Source organism: Apodemus sylvaticus, chromosome 18 (assembly GCF_947179515.1).
Source record: "Apodemus sylvaticus chromosome 18, mApoSyl1.1, whole genome shotgun sequence".
Classification (NCBI taxonomy): Eukaryota; Metazoa; Chordata; class Mammalia; order Rodentia; family Muridae; genus Apodemus; species Apodemus sylvaticus.
The window spans coordinates 24,901,988-24,928,835 of record NC_067489.1 but is presented as its reverse complement, the minus strand read 5'-3'; the positions used below and the strand labels follow the sequence as shown (position 1 = coordinate 24,928,835).

Here is a 26,848-nt window from a genome sequence, read left to right as displayed (position 1 = left end):
AGTTACATAAGGATTCCCTAATCAGTTCTCAAAACTTGATTTCTACTTTAAAATTAATTACTTTGGAAATAAAATAAGCATGAATGGAAAGATAATTTTAAGGAAGAAAGGAAGAAAGGAAGGAAGGAAGGAAGGAAGAAAGGAAGGAAGGAAGGATTATTATAATTAATTTTTAAATTAATTATAATACTTTAAATAAAAAGTGTGAAATAAGTTGTGCGGCGCCTTTCCTGCACGGAGGCCACTTCAGAACTCGGCCTCCCACCAGTCAGGAGAGGTGCATCCATCTTGGTTCCGTACTCCAGGGATCGGACAGACTAAGGTACACAAACATAATCCGAGGCCAACACCGCAGTGGTCTGAGCCCGACGGGCGTTGGCCTGCACCCAGGCCCTGGGCGGGTCGGGGGGCCATCGGGGTGCCAACCCAGCCAGGAGGTTTTTTGCCCAGGCCTGCGAGCGCGCCGCCGCCATTTTGCCTGCAGGACGACAGAGAGCTCAGGCGGGCAGACCTGTAACAGGCATAGCCTAAGGCTAACAAAGCGGGGGTCCAAGCCCCAAAAGGCACAGGACTGACCCCAAGAACTGGGCGGCTTGGTGGGCCATCTGTGAGTCAACCCGCCCAGGTGATTGTTAGCAAAGCAGACTCTCCCAGTGCTTTCAGGGAGCGCGGGCGCGCACGCCCGCAATCCTAGTCACCTGGCGGACCCAATTAACAGTCATAGTCCTAGGGGATCTTTGCTCGGACCTTGGCCTCCCAGGCTTTTGCCTGGACTCAGGGACTGGGCGGCCAGGCTAACCTTGTGTGCGACAGCCCGATTGGCGGATCGGCTGCCCAGCGGAGTGAGCGGAACACAGGGGAGGTCACAGTAGCATACACCTTCGGCACTCCCTGGGGGTGCACACAGGCTCCATCTGGTCCACAGACACAATCTGGGGCAAGGCCTCAGGCAGAAGCCCTTAGCTCTACTCTCTCCGCTTCCGGATCCAGATCAGTCTGGGCGGCAGCATTACATCTCCAAGTCCTGCAAGTGGCTAGCTGGGCTTCCGGGCGGCCAGCTGGGAGAAGTCAGTGTGCTCCAGTGAATCCAGCGGGCCCCAGCGGGAGCCTTCGGGTGCCTGCTTTGGGATCTGAACTGCCTGGGCAGCAGCACACTGTCTACAAGCAGTGCAGGAGGTAAGCTGTGCACCAGAGGCCAACTGGGAAGGGGCAGCTTGCACTGGTGTGTCCAGCACTGACAAGATAAACTAACACCAGTGAGAACTAGATGGCAAAAGGCAAACGCAGGAACGTCACTAACAGAAATCAAGGCAATATGGCAACATCTGAACCCAATTCTCCTCTACCAACATGTCCTGGATACCCCATCACACCAGTAAAACAAGATTTGGATTTAAAATCACTGGTCATGATAATGGTACAGGAACACATGAAGGACATACATAAAGAAATTCAGGAGAAAATGGATCAAAAGTTAGAAGCCCTTGCAAGGGAAACACAAAAATCATTGAAAGAAATCCAGGAGAATACAAAAGCCAACAAGGAGGAAATGCAAAAAACACTTAAAGAAATACAGGAGAACTTTGGTCAACAGGCTGAGGTCATGAAAGACGAACACAAAAATCTCTTAAAGAAATACAGGAGAACTTTGGTCAACAGGCTGAGCTCATGAAAGACGAAACACAAAAATCTCTTAAAGAATTACAGGAAAACACAAACATGCAAGTGAAGGAGCTAAGCAAAACCATCCAGGATCTAAAATCAGAAGTAGAAACAACTAAGAAAACTCAAAGGGAGACAACTTTGGAGATAGAAAGCCTTGGGAAGAAATCAGGGGACAGAGATGCAAATATCAACAACAGAATACAAGAGATAGAAGAAAGAATCTCAGATGCTGAAGATTCCATAGAAACCATGGACTCAACAGTTAAAGAAAATGCAAAATGCAAAAAGCTTGTAACCCAAAATATCCAGGAAATCCAGGACACAATGAGAAGACCAAACCTAAGATTTATAGGCATAGATGAGAGTGAAGATTTACAACTTAAAGGGCCAGCAAACATCTTCAATAAAATTATGGAAGAAAACTTCCCTAACCTAAAGAGAGAGATGCCCATGAATATACAAGAAGCCTACAGAACTCCAAACAGACTGGACCAGAACAGAAATACTTCCCGTCACATAATAATCAAAACACCAAATGTTCTAAACAAAGAAAGAATACTAAAGGCAGTAAGAGAAAAAGGCCAAGTAACATATAAAGGAAGACCTATCAGAATCACAGCAGACTTTTCACCTGAGACTATGAAGGCTAGAAGGTCCTGGGCAGATCTCATGCAGACTCTAAGAGAACACAAATGCCAACCAAAACTACTATATCCAGCAAAACTCTCAATCACCATAGATGGAGAAACTAAGATATTTCATGACAAAACCAAGTTTACCCAATATCTATCCACAAACCCGGCCCTAAAAAGGATAATAGGAGGACAACACCAATACAAGGAGGGAAACTTCACCCTGGAAAAAGCAAGATAGTAACCTTTCATCAAACCCAAAAGAAGTTAAGCATTCAAATTTAAAAAATAACGTCAAAAATGATAGGAAGTAACAATCACTATTCCTTAATATCTCTTAACATCAATGGACTTAATGCCCCAATAAAAAGACACAGACTAACTGAATGGATACATAAACAGGACCCTACATTTTGCTGCTTACAGGAAACACACGTCAGGGTCAAAGACAAACACTACCTTAGAGTAAAAGGCTGGAAGACAATTTTACAAGCAAACGGTCTCAGGAAACAAGCTGGAGTAGCCATTTTAATATCAGATAAAATTGACTTTCAACCCAAAGTCATCAAAAGAGACCCTGAGGGACACTTCTTGCTGGTCAAAGGAAAAATACAAAAAGAAGAACTGTCAATCCTGAACATCTATGCCCCAAATGCAAGGGCACTCTCTTTCATAAAAGAAACTTTATTAAAACTAAAAGCACACATTGCACCTAACACAATAATTGTGGGTGACTTCAACACTGCACTTTCCTCAATGGACTGATCAGGAAAACAGAAACTAAACGGGGACACAATGAAACTAATTGAAGCTTTGAACCAATTAGATTTAACAGATATATATAGAACATTCTATCCTAAAACAAAAGAATATACCTTTTTCTCAGCACCTCATGGTACCTTCTCCAAAATCGACCATATAATTGGTCACAAGACAGACCTCAACAAATATAAGAAGATCGAACTAATCCCATGCCTCCTATCAGATCACTATGGAGTAAAAGTGGTCTTCAATAGCAACAGAAACAACAGAAAGCCCACATACACGTGGAAACTGAACAATACTCTACTCAATGATACCTTGGTCAAGGAAGAAATAAAGAAAGAAATTAAAGACTTTTTAGAACACAATGAAAATGAAAACACAACATACCCAAATCTATGGGACACAATGAAAGCAGTGCTAAGAGGAAAACTCATAGCCCTGAGTGCCTCCAAAAAGAAAATGGAGAGAGCATACATTACCAGCTTAATGACACACCTGAAAGCCCTAGAACAAAAAGAAGCTATTTCTCCCAGGAGGAGTAGAAGGCAGGAAATCATCAAACTCAGGGCCGAAATCAATCAAGTAGAAAAAAAGAGAACCATACAAAAAATCAACAATACCAGGAGCTGGTTCTTTGAGAAAATCAACAAGATAGATAAACCCTTAGCCAGAATAACCAAAGGGCACAGAGAAAGTATCCAAATTAACAAACTTAGAAATGAAAAGGGAGATATAACAACGGAAACTGAGGAAATCCAAAAAATCATCAGATCCTACTACAAGAGCCTATACTCAACACAACTGGAGAATCTGGAGGAAATGGACAATTTCCTTGACAGATACCAAATACCAAAATTAAATCAGGACCAACTAGACCATCTAAACAGTCCCATAATGCCTAAAGAAATAGAAGGAGTCATAGAAAGTCTTCCAACCAAAAAAAGCACAGGACCAGATGGCTTCTGTGCAGAATTCTACCAGACCTTCAAAGAAGAGTTAACACCAATACTCTTCAAACTATTCCACAAAATAGAAACAGAAGGAACACTACCCAATTCCTTCTACGAAGCCACAATTACGCTGATACCAAAGCCACATAAAGATCCAACAAAGAAAGAGAACTTCAGACCAATTTCCCTTATGAACATCGATGCAAAAATACTCAATAAAATTCTTGCCAACAGAATCCAAGAACACATCAAAACTATCATCCACCATGATCAAGTAGGCTTTATCCCGGGAATGCAGGGTTGGTTCAATATACGGAAATCCATCAATACAATCCACTACATAAACAAACTCAAAGAACAAAACCACATGGTCATTTCATTGGATGCTGAAAAAGCATTTGACAAAATTCAGCATCCCTTCATGCTTAAAGTCTTGGAGAGAACAGGAATTCAAGGCCCATACCTAAACATAGTAAAAGCAATATACAGCAAACCGGTAGCCAGCATCAAACTAAATGGAGAGAAACTTGAAGCAATCCCACTGAAATCAGGGACCAGACAAGGCTGCCCCCTTTCTCCTTATCTTTTCAATATTGTACTTGAGGTACTAGCTCGGGCAATTCGACAACATAAGGAGGTCAAAGGGATACAAATTGGAAAGGAAGAAGTCAAACTATCATTATTTGCAGACGACATGATCGTCTACCTAAGTGACCCAAAGAACTCCACTAGAGAGCTCCTACAGCTGATAAACAACTTCAGCAAAGTGGCAGGTTATAAAATCAACTCAAGCAAATCAGTGGCCTTCCTATACTCAAAGGATAAGCAGGCCGAGAAAGAAATTAGGGAAATGACCCCCTTCACAATAGCCACAAACAGTATAAAGTATCTTGGGGTGACTCTTACCAAACATGTGAAAGATCTGTATGACAAGAACTTCAAGACTCTGAAGAAGGAAATGGAAGAAGACCTCAAAAAATGGGAAAACCTCCCATGCTCCTGGATCGGTAGAATCAATATAGTTAAAATGGCCATTTTGCCTAAAGCACTATACAGATTCAATGCAATACCCATCAAAATCCCAACTCAATTCTTCACAGAGTTAGAAAGAGCAATTATCAAATTCATCTGGAACAACAAAAAACCCAGGATAGCTAAAACTATTCTCAGCAACAAAAGGAAATCTGGGGGAATCAGTATCCCTGACCTCAAGCAATACTACAGAGCAATAGTGTTAAAAACTGCATGGTATTGGTACAGTGACAGGCAGGAGGATCAATGGAACAGGATTGAAGATCCAGAAATGAACCCACACACCTATGGCCACTTGATCCTCGACAAAGAGGCTGAAAACATCCAATGGAAAAAAGATAGCCTTTTCAACAAATGGTGCTGGTTCAACTGGAGGTCAGCATGCAGAAGAATGCGAATTGATCCATCCTTGTCTCCGTGTACTAAGCTCAAATCCAAATGGATCAAGGACCTCCACATAAAGCCAGACACTCTGAAGCTAATAGAAAAGAAACTGGGGAAGACCCTGAGGACATCGGTACAGGGAGAAAGTTTCTGAACAGAACACCAATAGCGTATGCTCTAAGAGCAAGAATTGACAAATGGGACCTCATAAAATTACAAAGTTTCTGCAAGGCAAAGGACACCATCAAGAGGACAAATCGGCAACCAACAAATTGGGAAAAGATCTTCACCAATCCTACATCAGATAGAGGGCTAATATCCAATATCTATAAAGAACTCAAGAAGTTAGACTCCAGAAAACCAAACAACCCTATTAAAAAATGGGGTACAGAGTTAAACAAAGAATTCTCACCTGAAGAACTTCGGATGGCGGAGAAGCATCTTAAAAAATGCTCAACTTCATTAGTCATTAGGGAAATGCAAATCAAAACAACCCTAAGATTTCATCTTACACCAGTCAGAATGGCTAAGATTAAAAATTCAGGAGACAGCAGGTGTTGGAGAGGGTGTGGAGAAAGAGGAACACTCCTCCACTGCTGGTGGGGTTGCAAATTGGTACAACCACTCTGGAAATCAGTCTGGCGGTTCCTCCGAAAACTGGGCACCTTACTTCCAGAAGATCCTGCTATACCACTCCTGGGCATATACCCAAAAGACTCCCCACCATGTAATAAGGATACATGTTCTACTATGTTCATAGCAGCCCTATTTGTAATTGCCAGATGCTGGAAAGAACCCAGGTATACCTCAACAGAAGAATGGATGCAAAAAATGTGGTATATCTACACAATGGAGTACTATTCAGCCATTAGAAACAATGAATTCATGAAATTCTTAGGCAAATGGATGGAGCTAGAGAATATCATACTAAGTGAGGTAACCCAGACTCAAAAGGTGAATCATGGTATGCACTCACTAATAAGTGGATATTAACCTAGAAAACTGGAATACCCAAAACATAATCCACACATCAAATGAGGTACAAGAAGAAAGGAGGAGTGGCCCCTGGTTCTGGAAAGACTCAGTGAAACAGTACTCAGCAAAACCAGAACAGGGAAGTGGGAAGGGGTGGGTGGGAGGACAGGGGAAGAGAAGTGGGTTTGCGAGACTTTCGGGGAGTTGGGGGGGCTAGAAAAAGGGAAATCATTTGAAATGTAAATAAATTATATCGAATAATAAAAAAAGAAAAAAAGTGTGAAATAAAATAAAATATTATTAAATATGTTTCCTTAATAATTTCTAGGTTTCCTCTTCACAGAGTTGCCAAGTGCATACACTAATCATGGAGATACAGAGGATTTACTTTCATAGTCTGTAGAGAAGCCAGTGTGCATTCTTTAATGAGGGAGGAACTTCAAAAGACCAAAATAGTATTCCCTTGGATAACAGTGAAGGATAACACTGTTGATGTAAAACATTTCCAAAGATGAGAATGTTTTGTGTCTAAAGAACTATGAAGATGATTCAAAGTATGTGATATTGAGTGTAATGGGACCTTGTAAGCGCTTCCCCATTTAGGTGCCCTGGGCAAAATTTTATGAAGAAGAAAACTAAAACTAATGACACAGTTATAAATTAATATGGGTTGTCTAAATAAAGGCAAAAATATTAGCTATCATATGCAGTTCTTTCCCAATTAAACTAGAACTTCAAAAACGTGGCAAACCTCATCAAGAATGAACACATAAAAACTTCTGTTACCTGTGTGAAATGGTAGAAGTTCTTACCTGTGTGATTTATTTTCATATAATATGAGAAATGAGATGATTACAATGATGGTTCTATTACTCTGTGCTTCCTGGGTCACCCAGGATGTTAAGTCTCAACCAGTGAACAGACATGAACATCTGTTCTCCTCTCCCACACAGACTTCCCCGGGGGCTCCCTCTCCCTCCTTTGGTTGGCAGCGCCGTGGTCACATTCAGAAAGCCTTTTCTCTGAGTACAGGTTCTGCTCTCTCGGCACCATACTCACCCTTGAAATGTTCTCCAACCAGACAGTATGTGGATTTTCCACCTGGAACACGGATGTTGTTTTCTCATTACTTGTTTTGCTGTTGAAATACTGTCTATATACTCATATGACATATTCTACACTTGACAGTTTTATACATATTTGATACTGAAAACCCACAAATTATTCAAGGGCAAAGCAAATAAAGTGTGTGCAGCGATGCCTTGGGCACTACATGCTCTACCCCAGTAGCATATTCCTTCAGTGGTTTTATACAAACTAGAAACCCACATGGTACTACATCTTCATGTGTTCTTCATCCATGCTGTCCAGTCCCGACATATCCAAATACCAAGTAAAGTTAGGAGTACCATGTGTTGTTATGTTTGCTGAGCCTCTTCCTTGAAACAAAGGCAAGTTTGAAGCTCATTCTTTGGAGGATAACACCAAAAGCCACATTCTGTAATTTATTGCTCCCCTTCTAGGTAATAGGGTAGAGTATAAGTCCTATGCTCTCACATAACAAAGACATTGACTGCAACTAGGGAACCAAATGATGAACGGAAACTTTAAGCTGTGTAAAACTGATTAGCGATAAATAATACATATTTTGAGTCACTAAGATAATAACTCTTTAGCATAAATCAAATCAAATCAAATTGTTATATTGCTCAAATTTTTAATTTCTTATTCATACATTTCAAATGAACTGCCTAAATATGTGAATACATTAAAGGACTAAAATACACACACACACACACACACACACACACACAATCCAAGGACAAGGACAAGGTTTATCTTCTATCACTGTTGATTCTAAAACTAGTGTATTGCCTAGCTACTTGGTTGGGATTAAACAGTAAATCACAGTCAGTTGATTCTCAATGGAAGTCAAAAGCAATTTGATATGATCTATGGGTTCAACATTTGCTAGTGAAAATTGTAAAGGGAGAAGGTATTTCAATCCTTAGTTACCTCCTCACTATCATCAAGCAATTCTTGCTCTTCCTCTGATGACAAATTCTCATCTGGTTTGGACAAATGTATATAATTAATGAAAATAAAATATATAGTTTGATAAAATGGTAGGCTTTATAATAATACATAAAGACTAATAATTAACAACAATCAAAATGGCTCATTCATTTCAAATTTAGAAACGTTTATTTAGGCACACCCCTGGAGGAGAAAGATTATATAAATAATCACACAGCTACAAACCCAGCAACAATAGTGACCTGTCTGCATGATATACTGGTACAGTAGTGGCACAACTGTTATGAGATTAACAAGCCTCTTTTTTGAATTGAGTTTAAGGCCCACTCCATGAAATGGAACTGCTAATGAGTCCAAGAACCTGGGGTTAGATAAGTCATGAGTCTAAGGGAAAAGCTACTGCTACTGTTCTGCAAAGGAACATGCAATAAAATGACTCCTGATAACATATTGCTATAACCATAGATCAGTGCCTCACTCAGCCCTCATTAGAAAATCTTCTTCATTGCTGTAGATGAGACCAACACAGAGACCCTCACTAGACAATGAACAGAGTGTGAGAGGCAGCAGTACTAAATGGCACGTCTTAAATCAAACCTCTCCCTGTCAGAGTTCAGGGATCTATGTAAAACAAGATATAGAAAAATTAAAAGAGTCAGAAATGGCGGGTGACTCCAAAGAAACATTTTCTAGATATGACAGAACTGATCCACAAATGCATTCACAGAGACTGTGACAATATTCACAAGACCACACAGATTCAAACCAGACAAAATCCCAGCACTGAGCAGATTAAGTAGATACAATTCCCATCCCTAACCAAGAAACCATTTGCAGCTGATACCTTCTGACAAAGGGAACATCAGTCACTTAAACTGAGTGAAAACCACACTCTAGGGCAAATTCCAGGCCCAAGGTCAGCATCTTTTTTGGCATTTTTTTTTAATTTAGTTTGGTTTTCCTTGGCATTTTTTTTTTTGTCTTGTAGATTTTCCTAATTCATTTATTTTGTTATTCTATGGGTGTGTGTGTGTGTGTGTGTGTGTGTGTGTGTGTGTGTGTGTGTGCGTGTGTTTTAATTTTGAGAAAGAGAGAACATAAGTCGGGAGGGTAGAGAGGTACAGGGGATCTGAGAAGTTGGGAGAGGAGAAATACATTAATCTCCCCCTCTTCACTTTAAGGAAATATGTATATTTGAAAATAAGGTAAAGTTTGCTGGAGTAAACAGAAAGATAGATTTTGTTTTTTAATCTATCAGCTAACCTGTGTCTTTTGATTAGAGAATTGAGTCCACAGAAATTTGAAGTTATTTTTGAAAGCTGTGTGTTGTTTGCTATCTGTCTTTGTCATTGTTGTTGTTACTGTTGTTGTTGTTGTTGTTGTTGTTGTTGAGGTTCTTAGTACTACACTAACTTAAAAATGCATCAACTACCAGAATTTTCAATATGTCACTTCTGCATTCAGTCAATTCATAAGGAAGGTGTGCACACACCTCAAACATTCATGAACAAATTATTCTAATTAAAAAAAAAACGAACACACCAACAGTAGCACAACTGACACATGAGAAAATCCAATGGCGTCACACTGGATGCTCCTCTCTATGTGTCCTGGTTTGCTTTGCCTTGCTGTGACTGAGCAACCTTGGAGGAGGGACATCTCCCAGCTTAGTCTTTCTAGTCTATCGCCAAGGCAGGAACTCATAGCAAAACCTGCAAGCAGGAGCTGAAGCAAAGACCATGGAGGAAAGCTCCTTCCTGGCTGGCTCAGCTTGCTTTCTCACACAATGCAGGGCCATCTGCAAAGCAAAGCAGTGGCGCCAGTTCAGCCATCAGTCAAGACAATGCCCCACCTTCTTGCTTTACAGGCTATCGATAGAGGCTCTTTCTCAACTGAGGTTTCCTCTTCTCCAGTAAATCTAACTTGTATAAAACTAACAAAATAATTATTCAAACCAAGTTCGTCAATAGACAGTATGACAGGCTACAGTTTAGCTTGCTAATATGGTATGTGAGTAACACACGTGTGACTTCAGAGTCATTCTCCAAACCAATCAAAATAAACAAATGAAGATAAAAGGTAAATGTGTCAATGTTGTAAGTATAAGAATTTGGAGTTAAAACTGGTAGTAACAATCCTTGGAGTTCTTGAGATATTTTCTACACTAAAGAATATTAATAATAAAGTAAAAACTAGAAAGTATAGCACATATCACACACATATATAACGGACCTTATTAAAGACTTGGTATCATATCTGATTAAGGGAATGTACTTAAGTAATTGATACTACAAAAATAAATTCACTTATAATAATCAATAATAAATCAATGGGTATATTGTATTTTTAAATTGTATTATTTGAAGGTCTGATGGTGCCTTTTCTTTAATTTCAGCCCTCTAAAGGGAGGTGCTCATAAACCTCTGTGAGTTCAAACCCAGCCTAGTCTATAAAGTTAGTTCCAGGACAGCTGTAAACACAGTAAGACCCACTTTAACAACAACAAAAAAAGAGCTGTACATTATTTCCAGCTATAAATTCCTATCATAATTGACTAGGGCCACTTTGTTTAAGAGTCCATTGACTAGACTACAAATTATATGAAGGCATACTGGTCTGAATAAGGTTGAACTCTACCATATTTCTTACTGAGTATATGGCATTAGGGCACAGCAGATAAATCCTGGAAGACAACACTTGAGTCTCAGAGCTGCTGCATCATTATTAAGCACCTACTACTATAAACAATATTTTCACCTAGGTATTTTCAGACTTCGCAAAGTCCTGGGATTTTTACACACTGCAGCTATTCCATGAGAAGCATGGTGATTCTAAAATGGGAGAGTGTTCAGGAACTGAGATGATGTAAAAGGTGGAATGTCTGTGTTATAAACATTTCAAAAGAGTAATAAGTTACTGAACAACTTTTTGGGAAAGATAATGGAAATAGTGACAATCTACATATATATAATTCTCTCACAAAAATTGAAGAACAAAAAGGAAAAACAAAACCAGAAGACCTTGCACATCTTCCATGTTTTGAAGTGTTCTAGAAAGATTGCAAACCGTACCTATGCCAAAGGTTTTCACTTCTTTCTTTGCTGGTGCTTCACACGGAAGAGGAGTTTTCCCTTTATCCAAAGGCTGTATGGGGTTTAAAACAAGGCATTTAATGACTGCCGTGGGACCCGGTAAGTGGCTCGGGGGCATTTGCGGCTCAACCATGAGAACCAGAGTTGGAAACATGGCACACGTGGAAGAAGCCAAGCAGTCACTAAACACATGCAAACTCGAAGGGATCCAGTGCCCTTTTATGGCCTCAAAATATGCATAGGCATGCATGACAAATACAGAGGGGGAAACTCTCAGCCAGCCATTGAACTGAGCACAGGCTCCCCAATGGGGGAGAGCTAGAGAAAGGACCCAAGAAGCTGAAGGGGTTTGCAGCGCCATAGGAGGAACAACAGTATGAGCCACCCAGTACTCCCAGAGCTCCCAGGGATAAAAACATCAACCAGATAGTACACATGGTGTTACCCATGGCTCCAGAGGCATAGGCAGCAGAGGATGGCCTTGTTGGACATCAAAGGAAGGAGAAGCCCTTGGCCCTGGAAAGGCTCAAAGCAGCAATGTAGGGGAATACCAGGACAGGGAAGCAGGAGGGGGTTGATTGGGGAACAGAGAGAGGGGAAATGGGTTATGAGACTTCTGGGGGGACCACAAAAGGGGGAAATCATTTGAAATGTAAATAAAGAATATATCTAATAAAAAATAAAAATAAAAATAAAGAAAAAAAGATGAAAGGTGTAAAAAACATTCATAGGCATATTACAATCATGTACATATATGCATACACTCGGGTTGGTATACAATAATAAATATATCTTTTTTAAATCAGCAGCTGTTTATTCCAAATAGTATGGACTTAATGATACAAGATTAAAATCAAAAATTTATTACCTTCAGTTGAACATATCCTTCAGGAAAGTCTAAAAAGTCAGAGACATAATTGTTTGTAAACATGATAAAGTTAAACATACTTTCAAACAGAGTAACTAGCCAAAGTATTCTAGATGGTTAGCTTTCAAAACACAAATTCTGGCTTTGGGCAGCACTTCTTTGCTTTTTTCTCTTCTGATAAAATCAACCTCCGTTGAGCATGGCATCCCTAATTGTCAGAAAGCAAAGTAAGACTCCCACTAAGGCCTCCCAAATTGAACTGACATAAGACACCATAACCCTTAGAAAAGGTGTTTGCCTTTTCCGGACAGTGTATATATAAACTCACGGAGACTGCCACAGAATGCGGTACGCAAAATTCTAGCCCTGAGGAGAGAAAGCAAACACAAAGGCCCTCCCCTAACCAAGGAAGCATTTGCAGTTGATTTTGCTGGGAAAGGCAAAATCAGTTTTCTTCTTTGGCAAGAGCCTGGGTGTGTCACGTTCACTCCAGCAGAACCCCCATGTCCAGAAATAGTTGACCAACACAAAATGGACTCCATGGGTTTTCTTTTTCTCTTTGTTGTTTTATTTTAGTGTGTGTGTGTATGTGTGTGTGTGTGTGAATAAATAATTCTGTCATTCCTCAACACTGCATAAATCATCCCATGTTTCCTTGTACCTAATGTTCTTATCTTTTTCTTCTATGATACTAAGAAAGTATCAACAGTGTGTGTGATGAAAATTATTCAAACAGATGGCTTACCACAATGCTCAGGCCTGTCTGTTGTAAATAAAGTGCAGACATTTATGTCCTTAATGGCTTCACAGAGGTCAAGAAGACAAGGTTCACTGGGAGCGCTTTAATCAGTCCAGTTACACAGTATTTGTACACTCAAGTTCATACAATAGTCTTCCCATGTATCTGATACCGCCATTCATTTTCAAAAGTTTTCTTTCACATCCTTTTCTATATACTCCTGCTTATTTTTCTTCATTTGATTCCTACACTCTTCCTTCTTAAGTTTTTAATCACATGGATTTACTTTGAATGTGTATGTGTGTCATGTGCTGTGTGGTGAGTGTAGTCATCAGAGGACAGCAGCTAGGAGCCAGTCTTTTTTCCACCACAAGGACGAACTCAATTCACCAGTCTATGCAGCCAGTGCCCCAGCTCGCCAAGCCGTATTTCCAGGCCTTTTCTGTCTTTCTTAATCTTCACTACTGCTTCTTATTCCCTAAAATCCTCGTATGAAAAAAATACATCTCACAATTTGACTCATCATTTGGCATTCTCACTGATAGTCTCAATGTAACCTGCTTTGAAAATGTAAGATATTAACCTAGAAAACTGGAATACCCAAAACATAATCCACACATCAAATGAGGTACAAGAAGAAAGGAGGAGTGGCCCCTGGTTCTGGAAAGACTCAGTGAAACAGTATTCAGCAAAACCAGAACAGGGAAGTGGGAAGGGGTGGGTGGGAGGACAGGGGAAGAGAAGGGGGCTTACGGGACTTTCGGGGAGTGGGGGGGGCTAGAAAAGGGGAAATCATTTGAAATGTAAATAAATTATATCGAATAAAAAAAATAAATAAAATAAATTAAAAAAAAGAAAATGTAAGATATAATTGCCACCGAAAATACCTTATTCCATAATAATTATTTCAAAAGTAATTTTCTTTCCCTGAAGATAGTTCAATGATCCTTGTAAACAAGCATATTGTCACATAATGCTTACCGACAGAGCCCTTACCTTCCTCTTCATCTTGGATGCTGCTGTCATACCTTTGATCTTCAGTCAAAAATAAATTGCCAGTGCCCTTTTGTCAAAGTTGGTCAAAAATACAATATTAAAATTATTTTCAGTACTGAGTTGTGCCGAGTTAATAATCACTTTCTCAGAAACTATCTCAACTGTCTGTTTTTAAAGTAATTATATTGAAACAAAAAGAAGCAAAACTGAAGACCTAAATTTTAGCAGATTTTCAAGGATAGTTTCTAAGCACCATTAATCTTATTGGCCTCTGATTGTAAAAATTCACAATGGAATTTCAGAGAAGATGCATGCATAGGCATTAGAGAAGCCGGTGCTCATAATAAAACAAGGAATTAATTTCAGAATATATGTTTTCATTCCTGACAAAATTACATTTTTTAAAATCTGTATATCATCAAATTATGATATGTGTGCCTGCTGTACAATCTTTAACATCTAAAGAAGAAATATGGATATGGTTCAGACAAGACTTTGGGGCAGTGCCTCCATTTGTCATTCAAGTATTAACCACCTGGGCACATTTTTTTTTTTTTACTGATGAGGAAGCTAGTTGCAAAAAAATTTTACTGATGTTGAATTTTTGTTAGGTTATGATTAAGTAAAATCATATAAACTGACCACCAATAGGCTTTTACAAGCAAAACTGAACTACAGCACTACAGCAACCTTTAACATAACAAAGAGGAACATGGTGTTCACTAAGCATGAATAAGGCACAAGCTGCATATTTACACTCTGCGTTGTCTGTGCAGTGTGAGAAGTAAAATGAGAATCGTGAAGGTAATATGCCATCCTGCTTTAGTGAGAACCACAAAGTGATGGATGGATGTGGACCACCGCTCTCTCTGCTCACATGCTCTCTTGCCTAGCGTCTGCCAAGGCTCTTTTTTTGTTTGTTTGTTTGTTTCTTTAAATGGCAATGTAATCCTCGCAGTCTTAAAGATAATTTCCTTGGGGCCCATGGGGGCTCACAGAGATTGAATCACCAACCAAAGAGCATGCAGGGGCTCAACCTTGGCCCCCTACACATTTGTAGCAGATGTGTGGCTTGGTCTTCATGTGGGTCCTCTAAAAGTTGGAGTGGAGGGTTTTTCTCTGAACCGGTTGCCTGCCTTTGGATCCCCTTCCTCTAACTGGACTGCCTAGCTGGGACTCACTGGGAGAGAATGCACTAAGACTTATGGCAACTGGATGTCCCAGGATGGGGTGGTATCCAAGGGGCACTTCCCCTTGTCTGAGGAGAGGAGGAGGGATTTGTGGGGGTGGGACTTGAAAGAAAGGAGGGATTGGGGGCCATGATCGGGAAGTAAAGTGAATGAATAAGTAAATAAGTGAATGAGTGAATGAATGAATGAATGAATGCAAAACATTACAAAAGAAGATAATTTCTGAGCAAGCATTTTGAGTCTCACTCCAATACATGCATCTAATACAACACTCATCATTCTGTCTATTTGTGTCAACTCTGTTCTTAGTGAGGAATTCTACACATAATGTTCATTAATTATTTTGACAGTCGTGCTCATAAACTGTAGGATAAAAACTCATTGATTGTGTTCAGCGTACAACAGCTTAATGCTTGATATTCTGGGACTAGAAATTATTCAACATAAAATGTCGGCAGGAAGAAAAGCCCCATTTGCTGCATCTCAATACCATGTTCTGCTAAAATTCATACAAGTGATAAATGGTGGTATACACTTGTATAAATATTCAGGGCTATCTACAACCACTATATGTTGTAATGACAGGTAAAGTCAGTGCACTACAGTACTATATATGATGTATTTCTTTGCTGCAATTTTTTAATTTGCATGTGGAACACCAAAATCTCCATTTTGGAAGGAATCACTCTCTTTATAGTAATGGTATTAATTATATATGTCTATTCTCTCCCACAAATAAGCAGAGACAAATAAGGACACTTGTGACTAAAGTACATAACTGAAGCCTTTTCCTTGGCAGTCCTGATTGGTAATAGGCAACATCAAACTTTGAATCACTAGAAAGGTTAGCTCTTTAGAATGAATCAAATTCTGAGGTTATGACTCTGACATTGTTCATAATTTCTACTAAAGTCTCAAATGTGGTGTAACTTTTTAAATCATGAGAAATATTTTTAAGACTTTAAAAGTATACTTTAACTTAACTTACACAAGTCTCTTCAAGTACTTAGGATAATGTTAAAACTGAAAATTAAATAATAATCCATTGGTTCTCCCGGACAAGAAGAATGGTGCTTTCATATGGTTCCTGGTACATTGTTTACGGAAGGAAAATGCTCTTTAAAGGTTTTAACTCAAATATGCATGTACCTGTCTTTGCGTATTTCTGCTACTACACCATTCTCGTTCTCCTTCTGATACATTTGTAGTTGGTTCTGCTGTAATATAATTAGTTTAAAAGCTATTTTAAAAGTTATAAAAATGATGGTTCTATGACCCATCCCAGTGGACACACTTAAAAAGAGTCCCACTCCTAAAGTTCAGGGAACATTGCAGGAAGGGTGGAAAAATGGTAAGAGCCAGAGAACCAGGGACTTTGCTGTGGGACTGTGTCTTGTCATCAGATGCCACATCAGCATGGCTGCCTAAATATGAGCTGAACAAGGATGACACCACTGAACCTGCCAGACTGGACAGAGGAAAGCCATCAGGCCTGACACAAAGCACTAGGAAAGCTCAAGTAGGAGAGAAGGTTTCCCTAAGGGGAGGGCACACCAGTTGGTTGCCCAGTACTAAGTGGTCAGCCCTGAAAACATACATATAAGTCATAAATATCATTATACAGACTGAACATATTCATATATGTATATGCGTGCAATACCAATTAGTGAGAAATGGGACTATAAAATTGAAGGGGAACAGGGTCAGGTATACAAGAGATTTTGGAGGGTAAGAGAAGGAGAAATGTTGTAATTATATTATAATCTCAAAAGTAAAATAAAATTTAAAATTCAAGTATATATTTATCAATGAAGAAGATATGTGCGAACACCAAAAGCCTCAGTACATAGTACAGACAGAGGGTAGAAATTGTCAGGTTCAAGTTGTACACATATCTAATGGAACTGCACATATTCCACTATCTATAAAAGAGCACACTTTCATAATCAATGCTGAAAAGCCCATGAAGTCAAAGAAGTCATACTGGATACTGTTCTCTGCCTTGTCAGAATAACACGGTAAGCACCAGCTAGGCATGTTCTTCAGTTGTTACACTTACCTTTCAATACCATGGTCTATGAAAATCTTATTTTATAACTAACATCCAAAACCACTATGCCCAGATTTTGATAAGGTTATTTTCTTCTTCTAAAATGCAGTGTAAAATATATAAAGTCTTCCTTGATATGGTTCTCTTTGTCTAGATGAAAATGTGTTGTTTTCTTTAGGGCTACCTTAGACTTCGCTGGCTGCAACATTTCCTTACAACTAAGTATAAAATGTGGCTGCACATATCAGACCCCTTTGCTCCTGAACTTGGCGAAAATTGACTTAAATTTTAAGTCAACTCTATCTTGACATCATTTTCCCTCAATAATCATTTATTGAATGCCTACGCTTGTCATTGATAATGTTTAAGCAAATGTTTCAGAGAAAGATTTTCAGAAATCATGGCTGATTGCAGTCCCAGAATGGCCTAAGCACACAAAGAAATCCTGAATAGAGCAGAAGAACACGAGTGCATAAAACTTTAGGAAGTCAGTGACAGACGTATCATGCTATAACATATGGAGAACTGAGAAGACATTGCCAGCTAGCCAGTAATATTAGACGTGATGATTTCTATAAAAAACAAGATGCTGGTCACAAGAAAAAGGGTCAGATAGAATTCTGATTATACAAGCCTTGCTTGATTTTAAAATGTATGGCAATTAATGATAAAGCTGAGGTTGATAAGATAGTTCACTCTGGATGCAGGTAGAGTATACATTAGTAAGAATGACTATATATGAATAGGAAAGAATAAAATGATCCAACCCTGAACATAGGAAATATTCTCAGGTATAATCTATTAAAGTATCATAGAATATGACAGAAAATATTTTATTGAATGAGTAAAAGTATAAGTATGATACCATGAAACTATATTCTTACCATTATGGGCATCGAATGACATGGAAATGAACTGCATATAGTGACCTGGTTATTTGCTTAGTTTGTCTTTTTTTCTCTCTCTTTTACAGATTTCTGGCTCAGGAACCAATCAAGGAGCTTTCAGAAGTACCCAACACTCTTTGTATGTTCTGGGCTCATCAAGAAAGAGTTAAGAACACTATGTGTGAACCTTGGCTCCAATCCTATGAGAATTTAAAGTATCTACATGAATGGATGCATAGTAAATAAATAACAACCGCAAGTTCACAAAGCTAAGCACAGTAAGACCTGCCAAGATGGATCAGTGGCTTAAAGTGTTTGCTAATTCTGCCAAAGACTGGAGTTTGGTTCCCAGCACCCACAACCATCCATAACTCTAGATCCTGAGGATCTAACGTCCTTTTCTGATCTCCATGGTCACATACATACACACACACATACAAACATGTAAGTAAACACTAATACACATAAATTTAAGTTTTAAAAATAATATAAACTGTAAAAATGATAAGTATATGAATTTGGATTTTGAGCTTGTGGGGCCTATTATTAGAAATCTTCTATAATACTGGATGACATTTCTACATATTAGGAAAATATAGCTTATCAAGGTATGGTATGTGAATTCTTGCTACACACCTTCTACCATGACAGACTAAAGGCACTGAAATTAATTTATATGTAAATTTGATGCGAATAATCAAAACACTGAATGTCCAAGTTCAACAAATGAGTGTAGTTGGTACTTAAAATGTGCAGGAATATGTTATGCATATTCTGGATTGCCCCCATACTTCTGGCTTCACAGGGAGTACGTGGCACAACATCCCAGAAGAACTGCAACCCCAACTCCAGCACCACACAAACTTTGGAAACATTTTGGTCTGTCATAACTTGCCCTAAATAATCTCCGAGGATCATGGGGGTGCATAACTGAAACCAATCTCTAATTCCTAAGCCATCATTTATAATTTCTAAATATTTTTAAGCTAAGAGATAATCTTTGCAACGTTTTTATTATTTATGCCAGATCCTTTGATGAAATTGTAGGAACAAATGCAAAGACATGAGAAGGAAATCGTTTCAAGTATTTTGAACTACACAGTTCATAAATTATGGCAAAATTTACCTGCAAAGAAGGATTTCACAGGATTTGTTGCTGATACTTTGTTTGGAGAAGAAGCTTCTTCAGTTGTAGGCTGTGTGGACTTAGAAAGAAAATACAGTAATTCATGTATCTTGTACAATTTGAAGTTAATGATTCAAGACAAAAATGCTAGATGGATTACCTTCCACTGAAGTTGTTGTTCAGAAGACTCTATAATGCCAAAGAGACAGATCAATTATGCTTAAATATTATAGAATCTACTGTACTTTTGTGTAAGATTAGTATTTAAAAACTAGTCTTTGTGTTTATCTTTTGAAATGGTTACTTTAAGTTTGGATCTTGATAAGATTATAGTTTGCTCTGTCTTAGTCTGGTTGTGGACTATGGTTGGCATAAATCCCCTGAAAACCAATTACTATAGAATGAAACATAAGTATTTTCTTATTAAAGGAAGTTTGCTGAATTGATAGTGTTGGACATTCACCTACAGATGATGCCGCATGGGAATGTTCCATGTTAGCATACACACACGTGTGTGTTTTGCTTTGTTTTGAGGACCCACTTCTGTATTTTTCTCCTCTAGTTTACACATCCTAACTATTTCCATTTACCATTCAGGAGGCTCGTGATCCTAAGCTACAACTAATTCACAAGAAGTGCTAAAATAGAGTTGTCCAAAGAAAAACTGCAAGTTTCATGTTAATATTCGTATGTGATGCAGTCTCTCATTTCTTTACCGCTTGCTTTAAGTTCACATTGTCCCTCTACAGTTATGACAATGTGCATAATTTTTGTCAAGGTATATTCTAGATTAGTCGCCTTTAAGCTTTCCTCTTATGCTCTTTTGGAGGTCGGAGTTCCTCTCCTCTCTGCGGCTGCATTCATACAATTAGGAGATAAGTCTTCTTGAAGTACTTTGATACAATGACATTACTAACCCACACACTGCACAGACTTACGCCCTGTCTGCCCTCACTGCACTCCTTTCCCTTTGGCTTGTAAGCTGCCCTACTCAGAAAGAAGAGCGACACTTAGGCTTCCCTTTACTTGTAAACTGTTGCACAATAGACCCTTTTAATTCTTTAAAGAGGAGCCGATATATAATACTGTGTTTTGAATATGAAATGTTCTTCATGGGCTTGTGTTTTTAAACACGTAAGTCTCGAGACAGTGGTTTCTGGAAGATTATAGACCATTTAGCAAGGGGAGCCTTGCTGAAGGAAGGCTTTGAGGTTTTGTAGACAGGTCTCACGTGACCTCTCTTTCTCCTCCCATCAGGATTAGCCAGGTTCCTGTCCCTGCCTCTGAGTCCTCTTTGCCTGTTTCCTCATCCCTCTCACTGTGATTTCCTCTATCCCTCTGGAATTAGAAGCCAAAACAAATCCTTTCTCCCTTGAGTTGTTTTCACTTGGGATACCTCATCACAATGACAAAAGAGAAACTAACACAAAAATCATCAGTACCAAGAGTAGAGGTGGATGATTTTTAACTTAGGGAAGGAAAAGTCATTGAACATTGTAAACAGAGCTTAGTGTGCTATTCTAGTAAAAAGCCCAGAAGACAGTAATGCTGAGAAGAACTTGGGCAGTAGAGGCCTGGCTCGTGGAGTTTTTTGACGTGAATAAGGACACTACCAGAAACTGGGATAAAGGCTATTTGTGTCATATCTTGGCAAAGGGTGTTTCTGCATTCTGCCAGTATCCTGAGAATTTTCAGGTGGCTAAACTAGCATTGGAGGGGAGTACCAGGACAGAGAAAAAGGAGAGAGGTGATTGGAGAATGGGTGGAGAGAAGAAGGCTTATGGGACATATGGGGAGGGGGGAACTAGGAAAGGGGAAATCATTTGGAATGTAAACAAAGAATATAGAAAATAAAAATATATAACAAAAAAGTAATGGACTAATGTCTTTGGTAGAGAAACTTCAAAACAGTACAATACTGGGATTGTGGCACCGTTGCTACTCTTACACCTGTCTCTAATGAAAGATGGCAATAAGTGAGGTCCGACGAACTTTAAAAATATGTTTATTCTGGAAAGGAAAATAACACAAAAAAGCTCTACAGTTGTAGCCCAGTGGATGAAGAAAGGAAGGAAGGAAAGAAGGGAAGGAAGGAAGGAAGGAAGGAAGGAAGGAAGGAAGGAAGACAGAGACAGACAGACAGACAGAGAGAGAGAAAGAGAGAGAGAGAGAGAGGAAAGAAACAATACAAAGAAGAGAAAGGAGGTTACAATTGTTAAAGATATCAGATCCCTTTAAAAGAAGCCTTATATGAAACCAGGCTAATCTCAAACCTCTGCCTCTTGAGTGCTGGGATTATAGGCCTGTATCACCATGTCAAATTCAAATACAACTTTTTATAAAATGGAGTGGTTACCTTCCTCTTGGCCTTCTGCAGAATTTTCTCTATTTTCATCATTAGCCATGGATAAATATTCAATGTCCTTTGGTTGAGGTCGTTTGGACACAGCCTGCCAAAATTAGCATCAGTAATGAGTTACCCAGAGATTTTCTGTTTCCTATCTTTTACTGTTTTAAGGACATTAATTATCATACAACTGGCAAGTAGCAAAAAAATAAGAATAATAATAATAAATCCCATATATGTGTCTTCCAAATACAGACTATGTTGTATTTTCTTAGGATCTCTGAGTGTGTAAACAAGCCAGGGAAGTCCAAAGAAATATAGTCAAGGAGAGAAAAGTAGCCAAGGTGCATACTTGAATGAACAATTAGTTTCTGAATACCTAAATATTAATTACTCCTCAGGAAACTGTGAGGACTTTTATAATAATCATTTTTTAATCTGTTAGAGGAATTTGCAATAGCACTGTGCTAAATGTTCAAAACATTTCCAGTGGTGTAAGCATCTAAAAAATAAATCTAAGAGGCTTCAAAACGCATGCCGTTGAATACAAACAACATGTTGTCATAGAGGCACCCTTTGGGATTAAAGACATATATATATATAATAAATTTTTTCTATTAAAAAATCAGTTGTATGCAATGGTGATAATGTGAAAAAAACAATTTAGGATATATTTGAGCAACATGTAAATACTACTCAAGGATGTAGTAGATGTATGCCTTTCACATTAAAGAAAATACAAAAAAATATAACAAGCATTAATTAAAAGTAGAGGCTTAGCTAGGCAGTGGTGGTGCATGCCTTTATTCCCAGCACTTGGGAGGCAGAGGCAGGTGGATTTCTGAGTTCGAGGCCAGCCTGGTCTACAGAGTGAATTCAAGGACAGCCAGAGCTACACAGAGAAACCCTGTCTCAAAAAATCAAAGGAAAAAAACAGTAGCAGAAAAAAAACATTTATTTTAACTGCCTGAAACATGCCAGGTTCTTATTTACACATTTTACTTTTGATATATTATAAACTGAAAGCTGACCATGACAATGGTACTATCTCTTCATGTTCCCTGGCCAGTGCAGAATTTTGAGACACAGTTGGGTTACAGGTGTGACCCACTGTTGTCTTTTTTTCTTACGCTCTCTGATGTCATTCCCCAAGGCCCCTTCTTTGTCCTTTTGTCAGCAACCTCTCGGGTACATCACAAATAATATTATTGGAATAAATTTCTCCCTGTCACTACCACACCCATCCTAAACGCAACCCTTCCAACTTAACATTGCACAGACTCTTCACGGAAACATCCACAACATTTTTCTGTTATTTGTTGTTTTGCTCTTAAGAATACTGTCTTCTACCATGTTCCTATCCCTGACCCAGACCCTTACTAATAGCCTGGCACTTACTTAATGCTGAATAATTTCAAACTTTTTAAAGTCCAAATAATTGAAAGGTATTTATTCAAAGAGGCAACAAACACTAATAGCTATATCACAGCAGCTTGAGGCTTTCGATGATTTTGTATAAATTAGAAAACCGTATGGTAACACACATGTATACTCTGCTGATTCCTGGTATAGTTTAATGCCAAGAAAGTCAGTGGGTAACATGTTTATCATACTTTATGGTTTGATTTGTTGAAACAGATCTAAGATTCAATACACTATATAGGAACAGCACAGGTTCTATTCTAGAAGGTGTGATTTCTTTTTTTTTTATCTAAATTTATTGTTTATTCTTAGAACTTCAAGCACAAACAGCAATTAATATCACTTTAGCTATGCTTAGGACATTCCATATATAATTAAACAACTAAATTGTATATGTGTAGGAACAGGAGGTAAATTACCAGGCCAGCTAGTCAACACATGTTTCAAAAAATGTATGCTGGTCCCGAGAGACTGGGGAGTACCAGCTAGTTTAACATGCACTGGTTCTGCTCACTTCTCTACCACAATAGATGCTAAAGACAGGAAACCAAAGGAAGAAGACATGAAACTTAAAGCTTTGAAGTAGACAAGAGTTTCAAATGTGGGTTAGAGGCAACTTCTGAGTAACTGGGGATGATAAATCACGAAAGTGAAATAAATTCGATAGCAAGCAGCCTGGCTGTGGTAGCACACGCCTGTAATCCCAGCACTTGGGAGGCAGAGGCAGGTGGATTTCTGAGTTCAAAGCTAGCCTGGTCTACAGAGTGAGTTCCAGGACAGTCAGGGCTACACAGAGAAACCCCGTCTCGAAAAAAAATTCAGTAGCAAGTACAGTGACATCATTCATAATTTTGCCTGTTTGATCAAAAGTATCACAACTGATCGATCTGTTTAACATGTAAGGAGCTTCTAGGAGTGGAGTGCAAAAATAATGAAGAAAATGTGGCATTAAATCCAAAGATGAGGTTTTTCTTAACCTTTGTAACTTAGAAGGTGTTATATGTCACAAAAATTCTGATAAAATTATAAAGTATTAAGTCATAATAAAAGTTTTCAAATAAATGTTTAAATTGTGATCTATTGCTTCTCAACTTGGCATGCACTACAGTATAGTATATCATTTACCAAAAAAAATTATCTTAAACAGAAATGTAAATGTAAATACTTATGTACCACTCTCTGATTCTTCTCATGGTCATTGAGGCATTTTTGATCTTCCGCTGATGTCACTTTTACCGACGAGTCTGCTGACAAACCCATATTTAATGAAACACTCAGAAGACTTTTTGAATAACAGTCAATGTGCCTATAGAATATTCAAAGTAATGCAAACTGAATTTTTAATTTCTTTTTAAAACCTTCAATTAAGATTAAGGTCATTTGGGTATTTACTGATATAGGAAATTTATGTAATTACACACAGTTTCAGTATATCAGGTACACATAATCAGCAGAAGATGATACATTAAAGCCATGCATATATACTAAAGTTCATTTCCAATTTTTCTACCAACCATACATGAACATATTTACAGAAACAAAACTAAAAAGCATATGGAATCAAACAAAACCATATTGAAGTGTGTTCTCTACTTTGTAAGTGTTGTTTGAGTGGTTAATTTACTGTTTCCTTTATCTAATTACTATCCCTTCCAAGCCCCATTCTGTGAGCAAACACCCTGCTCCTTACAGATGAATCTTTCTTTTGTTTGATGCTTATAGAAACTTCTTTTTTCACTAAAGACTGAGCATAATATTTAAAAGACTCCTCTGTTATTGTCATATTTTTGTAGTAAAATATAATTTGATTTTGGTAGTATGCCGGTGGCACTTTTCTTCGTACATCGCCACTTTCTCCTGGGCTAGGAAGCCATTTTAACTTCATCTTTGTAAGTCAGTCTTTAATTTGTTTTACTCAATAATTGTTTATGTAGTTCTTTGTAAGAGCCAGCCCTGAAATTTAAAAGTCATGAGCAAAATTTTAATGGATGGGCATCAGAAAAATCAAACCTGATTTGACCCTATGGAACCTGGGGTTACCCAGTTATGTTTTCTGGGACACTGTCACTCAAACTTGGCTTCCTAATAAACTATCTGTTAACGTAAAAACCACAGCTCTCAACAAAAGTAAGAGCATCTTCTGGAGCCATTTTAAGGGACCATGACCTGGGAGCTCAGACGTAGGCTACCCTAAATTCTATGTCCTAACATGGAAGCACTTGTGTGATGTTTTATAGTTTTACAGAACAAGGAAAGCCATAAATCAAGGTGAATGTAAAATACATCAGAGAGGTGGTTACAGCGAGGCGGCTGAGGCTTTTTATAGGCCTTGAGTGTTCTCTGATGGCATTCTTTTGGGGTTGGCAAAAGCCAATGCATCTAAGGCAATAGATCCCAAAGGGTTTTATCTATTGACACTGGATGTTGGTCAAGGAATGGTTGTCCCAGGGACTAAAACTAGCATTAGATAAGGAAACCAGCTTCTGGAAGTACAGCATCCCAACTCTGCACAGGACTGAAATTCTGTCAGTAAGTCTTGGCTTACAGCTTCTTTTCAGGAGCTTGCTCTCATACTGATCGCCCCCTTTAAGGGGGAGCTATGGTTTTTGCTCCCCACTTGGTGACACAAGTGGCTGAAGCTCAGTTCCCAGAATCCCATGCCATCTTCTGGCATTTATGGGTACCAGGAATGCCTGTAGAACACAGACATTTATGCAGGCAAACATGTACATGATTTATTACACGTATATATAACACTGATTGATTAATTAATCAGCTAATTAATTAAAATTAAATATGCTGGATATGGCTTTCTGAATTAATCTCATAACTTAGTAAATGGCTATGACCCAGCTGTTACCATCCCTGCTCCAGAGCCGCCTCCTGAGAGTGTAAACACTGGGGTCACTCTCAAAGATAACATCCCTTTAAAACATATGAAATGTTCTTGCATAAAAAAAGAAACAAAGGAAGGAAGGAATTAAGGAAGAAAGGAAGGAGGGAAGGAAGGAGGGAGGGAGGGAAGGATGGAGGGAGGGAGGAAAGAAGGAAGGAAGGAAAGAAAGAAGGAAGGAAGGGGAGATGGAGGGAAGGATGGAGGGAGGGAGAAAGGAAAGAAGGAAGGGAGGATGGAAGACAGGAGGAGGGAGGGGAGAAGGGAAGGGAGGAGAGAAGGAGGGAGGGGAGGAGGGAGGAAAACAAAAGAGGTGAGCAGGAGAGCCAGTATTTTAGCTCCAGAACACTCATGGCAAAACTGGATGCTAGTTGCTACAGACAACCAATAGAAGAAGACCCTGTCCCCAGAGGATGAGTGTCTTAGAGTTTCTGTCACTATGATAAGAAAAAAAAAAGTGAGTTTAGGAAGAGTGGGGACAGCAAAGAATAAGACTTTGACAATCAGTAGTAAAAGAAACTGTTAAACAGCAAGTGTATCTGTGTTAAAATAGGAAGAAAATAAATCGGATACTCCCAGCTGTTCTGTCACATCAAGGAAGTTAAAACTAAAGGGCTAGGGAAGAGGATATCAAAGTTTTATGTAAACCCTAAATGTTCTTGACCATTAATATTTTTAAAAATCCTTCCTATTCATTCTTGTAACTCAGATAATTGTAAATGTTATGGCAGAATCAATGTTAAAAGCTGTAAATGTGACCAGGTGGCGGTAGTACACACCTTTAATCCCAACACTCAA

General features: G+C 38.7%; 1 protein-coding gene across 1 annotated transcript in view; it reads right to left on the bottom strand.

Annotated features, from left to right (window-relative positions):
* Potea (POTE ankyrin domain family member A) overlaps positions 1-26,848 on the bottom strand; it is a 172,068-nt gene that overhangs the window by 75,709 nt on the left and 69,511 nt on the right. The window contains exons 30-38 of the mRNA XM_052162877.1: positions 24,331-24,404; positions 21,745-21,838; positions 19,549-19,577; positions 19,389-19,467; positions 16,475-16,542; positions 14,136-14,202; positions 12,401-12,429; positions 11,512-11,584; positions 8,420-8,472 (exon numbers count right to left, since the gene is read on the bottom strand). Coding sequence (XP_052018837.1) covers positions 8,420-8,472; positions 11,512-11,584; positions 12,401-12,429; positions 14,136-14,202; positions 16,475-16,542; positions 19,389-19,467; positions 19,549-19,577; positions 21,745-21,838; positions 24,331-24,404 — 566 coding nt within the window. The remainder of the gene's footprint in view (positions 1-8,419; positions 8,473-11,511; positions 11,585-12,400; positions 12,430-14,135; positions 14,203-16,474; positions 16,543-19,388; positions 19,468-19,548; positions 19,578-21,744; positions 21,839-24,330; positions 24,405-26,848) is intronic.